Here is a 6,920-nt window from a genome sequence, read left to right on the forward strand (position 1 = left end):
GTCTCTAAGACCCGCATCCAGGTTTTATTTAGGGCTAAACTCAGTGCCATGGAGTTAATGCCAGCCCACGGCGACCCCATTGGAGAGAGCAGGGCGGCCCCTGTGGGTTTCCGGGGCTGTAGCGCTTTACAGGAGAGAAAGCCGCCTCTCCTACGGAGCCGCTAGGGGGTTAGAACTGCTGACCTGCCGTTGGCGGCCCAGTCTTCCATGCACTGTGCCATCGCTCCACCCGCAGGGGCCTCAGAGGAAAGGCCTGGTGAGCTCGTTCCCATCAAACCACCCCTGGCGCAGGGGGCCCACAGCACAGGGAGCCGGTGGCTTCCCACCCTGAGAACAGGTTCCACGGGCGCATCCGGGGCCAGGCTGGTGTGACACTAGGAACCTCGGGCGATGACCACAGGAGACGGGAGTGGGCAGCCACCTGGCCCCTCAGCCCTCCTGTCTGTCCGGGTGCCGGGATGGTGAAGAGGGGAACTGGGCAGCTTGGTGCTCTATTCATCCCCAGCATGCTTGGCTCAGCTTCAGCACAGCCTCTCAGGGGACACCCTGCGGCCAGGCAGCCGGCCAGCCCAGAGGGACACCCACAGGACAAGGAGACCCCAGGCAGGGCGGGCAGAGCTGGGAAGCCACCTGCCCAGCCTGTCCGGAGGCTCTGCTCGCCCCGCCTGCCCCGCAGTGGTCCCCAGCTAGAGGGGAAGCTCAGGAAGATGATAATTAACAAATAATTTGGCAATCTAATTTAATTACAGGTCATTGGAATGTTTCCCAACAGCCTTGGAAAGCCATTTGCATCTGGCTAATTAGCCCCGGGGTATAGGCCTTTGTGAACCTGCCCTGGGTGTCAGGACAGAAAATCCTTGCAATCGATAGATCCATCAATGGTGAGGACCTGCCAGAGACTGGAGGCGGGTGGGGCAAGGGCCTGTCCCACAGCTCAGGTTAACCTGGTGGGGGTGGGCGGGAGGGGTGGGGGCTAAACACAGCCACAGCCAGCAGTGGGGTCCATGGGATAACAGCGGTGGTCCAGGGACAGGTGTGGGTGCTCCTGAGAAAGGAGGGGTTGACCCCAGGACAAGCGGAACTCGGCTTGTTGAAGGTCAGAATGCACCCAGGGGTGTTTTGAGAGAAGGTGCCCATCTCCTTCTGCAAAGGACCCCCGGAGATGGGTGAGGCTGCCAGCTCCCACTGACGGCCTGGGACCCAGAGGCACGGCTCTGACTGGCAGGGCCACTGCGTCGGGCCAGATCCACCCGAGGGCAGAGAGACTGGTTTTCAGAAACCTTTTCTGTGGATGCGGAACACGGGACCAGGGACGCCCATGCCTCGGCATGGTGAAGACTACCGACAAATCCGTCTGTCTCGGGAGAAGTACGGCCAGAGTGCTCCTTAGAGGCCAGCCTGGGAGACTGCATCTCACACGCACTGTGGACGCGCCGTCTGGAGACCAGGCCCCGAGAAGGACGTCGTGCTTGGTGAAGCGGAGGGGCGGCGACGGAGAGGAAGGCCCTGGACAAGCCGGACAGATGGACGGACGCAGAGGCTGCGGCCTTCGAGCATAAGGGCGGTGACAATGGTGTCTTGCGCTGTTGGACACCAGTCTGACGATGCTGCCCCAGTGACCAGGGTCCTGGGGGACCCACAGGGCGGCTCTCGCCCTGTCTCTAGGGCCTTGTGCGTCCACAAGGAGCCCTTGTGGTGCAGTGAGTGGTTGCACGTCGAGATGCTGCCTGAAAGGTCGGCAGTTCGAAACCGCTCCTCGGGAGAAAGGCAGGGCTGTCTACTCCCCTGGAGAGGGGCAGTCTGGGAAACCACAGGTCAGTTCTGCCCTGTCCTAGAGGGTCACTACGGGCCGGAATCCCGCTCAGTGGCAGCGTTTTGCTCTGTTTTTCCGGCAGAAGGTGGAAGCGTCAGAGTTAAGTTTACAAACTGCCTCCAGGACCCACCGTGATGGAAGCTGACTGGGGGGGAACAGCAGGTGGGGGGGTCCTGCCTGGAGGGGCTCCCAGTTACCCACTGACTGAGGGGCAGACAGACAGCCCTCAGGCCACCTTACCAACAAGAGGCCACCACCCATCAGGGCTTTCCCTTTCCGAGGCCTGAGGCCAAGGGGCGCTTCACCCCGGGGCGCAGCTTGTGGGAAACACTTCGCAAGCACGTGGTGGGCGGAGCAGAGATTGAAACCCCCCTCCAGGGTCCCCTGGGTTACACAGCGCTCACAGCAAAACCCTCTCTCTTCCTCTGTCTGGTGCCCGGCAGAGCTGGTCCAGCTTGCCCTCAGGCCCCTCATCCATGCGGAGCACGCATGGAGCACAGCGGAAGGCAGGAAGCCAGGGAGAGGGGCCACGGGGAGGGAGGGAGGGAAATGTAAAATAGCATGGGGGGGCAGGGGGGAGGAAGCGAAAGAGGGAGGAGAGACCGGAGCGGAGGCGAGGGAGGGGTGCCCATGTCTACGCAGTGCTCCCTACCAGGACTGGGCTGTGGCGTCCACCACGTGTGAAGGGCATGCCCATACAACAGCGTGGGTTTTATCAGCAAGTGGAGGGAGGGGAGAGGGCATGGGGCGGCGTGGACAGAAGGGAGCAATGAACAGGGGCTGGGAATTAAAGTGGACGGGAGTCAGGGAGGGAGGGGACAGGACTGAAGAATGAGGGGAAGGGGGAAAGGGGAGGGCGGGGAGGGGACGCCCCCCGTACTAAATCATGACACACTACACCGGCAAGAAAACTGCGGACAGCCCAGCCACGGACAACCCAGCCACGGGGGCCCCCAGCCCCTGGGCCGACATGCGGAGGTCCCCGAGTGGCATTGAACGCCTCTCTAAAGCTGTTTTGCAGGAAGAAGCCCAGGCTCGCAGACGCGCCCCCCACCCTGCAAAGTTTCCCCTCCTTCAAAAACACTAAAGGTCCAACTCTGGATGCTGATAGCGGCCACCCCACAGGACGGGGTGGAGCGGCCCCTGCAGGCTTCCCAGACGGCCACTCTTCGTGAGCTGACGGCCTCGTCTTCCTCCCTCCGAGTAGCTGGTGGTCTGGAACCTCCGACCCTGGGGCTCTCAGCCGCGTGGAAGATCCCGAGGGTCCTCTGTGAGACACGCAGTGGCCGCGTGGCTGCCGTGGGGTTGGTGCGGTCTTGGGAGCCCCTCGCTCCACGGGGTTTCTGCGTGGGCCACCAGGGGGTGGCCACAGTATCCCAACCTGGGGGCTCCCGGCCGACTGTCCTGCGGTTCCCCTCACCGAGGGCTTTCCACCGGGGTCCTCTGAGCGGGCTTGACCCTCACGCTTGGCGTGGACAGGGACAGTGAGCTAGCCCAGCCCCTGACTCTAAGGATGTGTTTCTCTGTCAACCTTGACTCTCACATGCTCCGTGCGACAGCCCCGGTCAGAATGCCCGGGACCAAGCTTGTCAGCCCTTTAATGTCACATATCATGCCTGTTCCCATCACCACGGTCCTGCTCCCAATTCCTCAGGCCCACCTGTGACGGATATATTGGCCTGGCACCTGCCTGAGTGTATGCCAGCTCCCTGTGTGCCCGCACCTGTGTAACCAGTGTCCCGACCATGACTATCCCGTGTTCATGGCCCCCCTTGTCCAGATGACGCGCTGGCTCTCGTCTGCCCCACTCGCCCTCCCTCCTGCCGCGCCCCAGTCCAGTGACGTCTCTGTGGACCGGCCCATCCCAGATCTCATGGGAAAGACAGCCCAGACACACGGAGCAGGCGGGAGACCCGAGAGAGGCATGTGTCCCTCTCCACGCGCGTTGACCTCATCTGCAGTGGCAGGAGCTGGGTGGGGAGCGGGGGTGGGAGACTCGCAGCCCCTCTACAAGTAACCCCGTCGCCACCAGCAGACAGGGACCCGCCTCTCAAGGGTGACCTCGACACGGAGGCAGGTGTGACCCACACAGCGACCAGGGTCAGCAGCCCAGAGGTGGCTGTTTCAGCAACCCAGAGGTGACCATGGTCAGCATCTTAGAGGTGACCAGGATGCCAGCTCCTGGGCCAGCCACCCAAGGGCCAGGGCCCTGGGCAAGTTGAACATGCAAACCAGCAAACATGGAACATGCAACCGGCACTCACGGCCCCGACTGTGTGGGTGCGCCCACCTGGGGGAGCCCTGCGAGCGTCTTTAGCCCCAAGGTAAACCCATCCCGTGAAGCGCCCTTTAAACAAAATAACATGGAAGCCCTGGAGCACGGTGCTAGGGACCCCCTCTCTGGAAGATGAGCCGGTGGGCTTCAGGGCAAGGCGGTCACGTGGGCGTCTGTGGACCACAGAGGTGCCTGGGCTGCTCCACCAGGAACCGCAACCAACAAAGCCACGCCCCCTCATTTACATTCTCCAGGTACGTGTTGGACCGGGGTAGCCTTCCTCCCTCCCCTCCACCCTCTCCCCTCCCTTCCTCTCCTTCCTGTGGTCACGGGACGGCTGCATGTCCACTCGAGACCAGGACCATGTCCTGCTGAATCCAACCTGTCAGTCAGGCCACAGCCCGGTGACGCCCCCTTTGGGCGTGGCCTCCTTCTATGGGAGATTGTTGACGCCCCCTTTGGGCGTGGCCTCCTTCTACGGGAGATTGTTGACGCCCCTTGGGGGCGTGGCCTCCTTCTACGGGAGATTGTTGACGCCCCTTTGGGGCGTGGCCCCCTTCTAAGGGAGATTGGTGACGCCCCTTGGGGGCGTGGCCTCCTTATGAGGGAGCTTGCCTGGTGACGCCCCTTGGGGGGTGTGACCGCCTTATAAGGGAGATTGCCTGGTGACGCCCCTTTGGGCGTGACCTTGTTATGAAGGAGATGCCTTATATGACGCCCCTTGGGGGCGTGGCCTCCTTATGAGGGAGATGTCTGATGACACCCCCATGGAGTGTGGCCTTCTTATGAAGGAGATGCCTTATAGGACGCCCCTTGGGGGCGTGGCCTCCTTATAAGGGAGATTGATGACGCCCCTTGGGGGCGTGGCCTCCTTAAAAGGGAGACTATCATGCTGCCCCTTGGGGGGTGGCCTTCTTATGAAGATTGTCTGGTGCCGCCCCTTGGGGGCGTGGCCTCCTTATAAGGGAGATTGTCCGGTGACGCCCCTTGGGGGCGTGGCCTCCTTATGAGGGAGATGTCTGATGACGCCCCCTTGGGGTGTGGCCTTCTTATGAAGGAGATTGCCTGGTGACGCCCCCTTGGGGGCGTGGCCTCCTTATAAGGGAGATTGTCTGGGACGCCCCTTGGGGGCGTGGCCTCCTTATGAGGGAGATGCTGGGCACTAACTGGTCCTCCTCCCTCTGCCCCCTCACCTTCCTCCTGTCCGGGACTTGGGGCCTGGAGGACGGATGGACCGGAATGCCTTCTTGCTATCACACGATATGAAATTCTCTCTTAAACACAGGTGAGTGTCAGTGGACCTGTTCCTCTTGACACGTGAACACGCTCACACACACACACACACACACACACACACAAACCTGTGTTCTGCCCACAGCATTAAATGACAGGGGAGGCTGCATTCACACATAATCCTCACGGCCCCCTCTAGTAAGCCGCATGAAACAGGGCACGTCACCCACTAAAGATTTTAAGCACGCCGTCCCTTCATAAAAACATTTCACAGAAAAGCACAGACCAAAGAGATTTCCCTATAACACTGCCCCCGTCACAGCTGGCAAGGCGAAGGGTCGTTCAGCAATCTCGTCCCGTAAACAGTCCCCAAATAACTGTGGTCACGGGTCCTGCCTTCAGTCCCGGATCCGGCCAAGGACGGTGTGGCATAAATGCCGTCTGTGCGTTTCCTGGGGAGGTGTTTCATTAGGCTGTGCTTGTTTATGAGGGTGCTGTTTCACAAGAGTGTAGGTCAGCCAGCCTTTGGATTCAGCAGAACAAGCCAAGGCTCGTGGCACATCTCTTCAACGAGAGGATGTCTCCCAGGAGGAGAGGGAGCATGTGCATAAATGACTGCAGGCGCTTCCTCCTTGTTTCCATGCCACGGCAAGAAACGGTGTGCACGCAGCCGCTGTGACGGAACACTTTCATGAACGATTCCTTAGAGAATTCTGATCAAAAGGGGAAGGGGGCGCGTGCAGGACAGACTTTCAAATTCTCCCAGGCTCCAGGCTTTCTGGGCCTCTGGAGGCCGGACAAACCCTGAAACTGGTTCACTGAGATGACCCAGCATCTTATCCTGGAAGTCTTCCCGGAAGACAGCAGCAGTTTAGCTTACGGTCCTAGCACCCTGTTCTGCTTGGATCCCGGCTAACAACAGCCACATGAGAGGTGAGAGACAGAGCCCTGATGGACGCCGAGTGGACGTTCCCCGGGAGAGGAACCAGCCGGGAAAGGAAGGTGATTCGAAAGGCACCACCGGCAGTTCACCGCTGGATTGTACATGGAGAAACCGCTGAAGGGGTGTGGGTTTTTCAACAACCACGGGGCAAAATGGACTAATTAACGCCCACGGTGATTTTGGAAAGATTAAAAAAACAAAAAACAGACATCGCTTTAAACAGGACTCATTCTCATTCTCCTAAGAAAATCGTAATTCCCCGTCACCGGACTATTTTCTTCCCCCACTCCCCCCACCTCTCTCTCACACTGGGAAGAAATCAGAAAAACCGGGGGCCGGATTAAGAGCGTGTTCTTGATGGTCTTCCGTCACGGGAAGCAAGGAGTCTACGCTATGCTGCATTCCAGAATCCGGCATGCTGCGGGCCCGTGAGGGGGACCTTTGTGTCGGGGAGCTCTAACGGGCATTGTTAGGGGGTGTTTAGGGGCAGATATCTGGGTCCTTGCTGAAAGGCTCCTGCTTTGGGGGGCCGGGGGGCTGAAGAAACATAATGCAGGCGGACCGCGCTTCATGAATTAACCATGAGCCTTCTGAGCCACAGACTTCTAATTAGCTACGGAGCCTGTCAGCTCATTTATTTTTTTTCCCTCCACTCC

General features: G+C 60.0%; 1 protein-coding gene across 1 annotated transcript in view; it reads left to right on the top strand.

Annotated features, from left to right (window-relative positions):
* The first annotated feature begins 2,699 nt into the window (after window positions 1–2,699).
* The window catches only part of LOC101658552 (pseudouridine 5'-phosphatase), a 57,189-nt gene continuing 52,968 nt past the window's right edge, over window positions 2,700–6,920 (top strand). Inside the window, exons 1-2 of the mRNA XM_030885777.2 lie at window positions 2,700–2,846; window positions 2,939–3,121. Of these exons, the coding sequence (XP_030741637.1) occupies window positions 2,700–2,846; window positions 2,939–3,121 (330 nt within the window). The remainder of the gene's footprint in view (window positions 2,847–2,938; window positions 3,122–6,920) is intronic.

The sequence above is a fragment of the Echinops telfairi genome, unplaced genomic scaffold, assembly GCF_000313985.2.
Source record: "Echinops telfairi isolate 266 unplaced genomic scaffold, ASM31398v2 ScPeMD7_53;HRSCAF=182, whole genome shotgun sequence".
In the NCBI taxonomy this organism is placed as follows: Eukaryota; Metazoa; Chordata; class Mammalia; order Afrosoricida; family Tenrecidae; genus Echinops; species Echinops telfairi.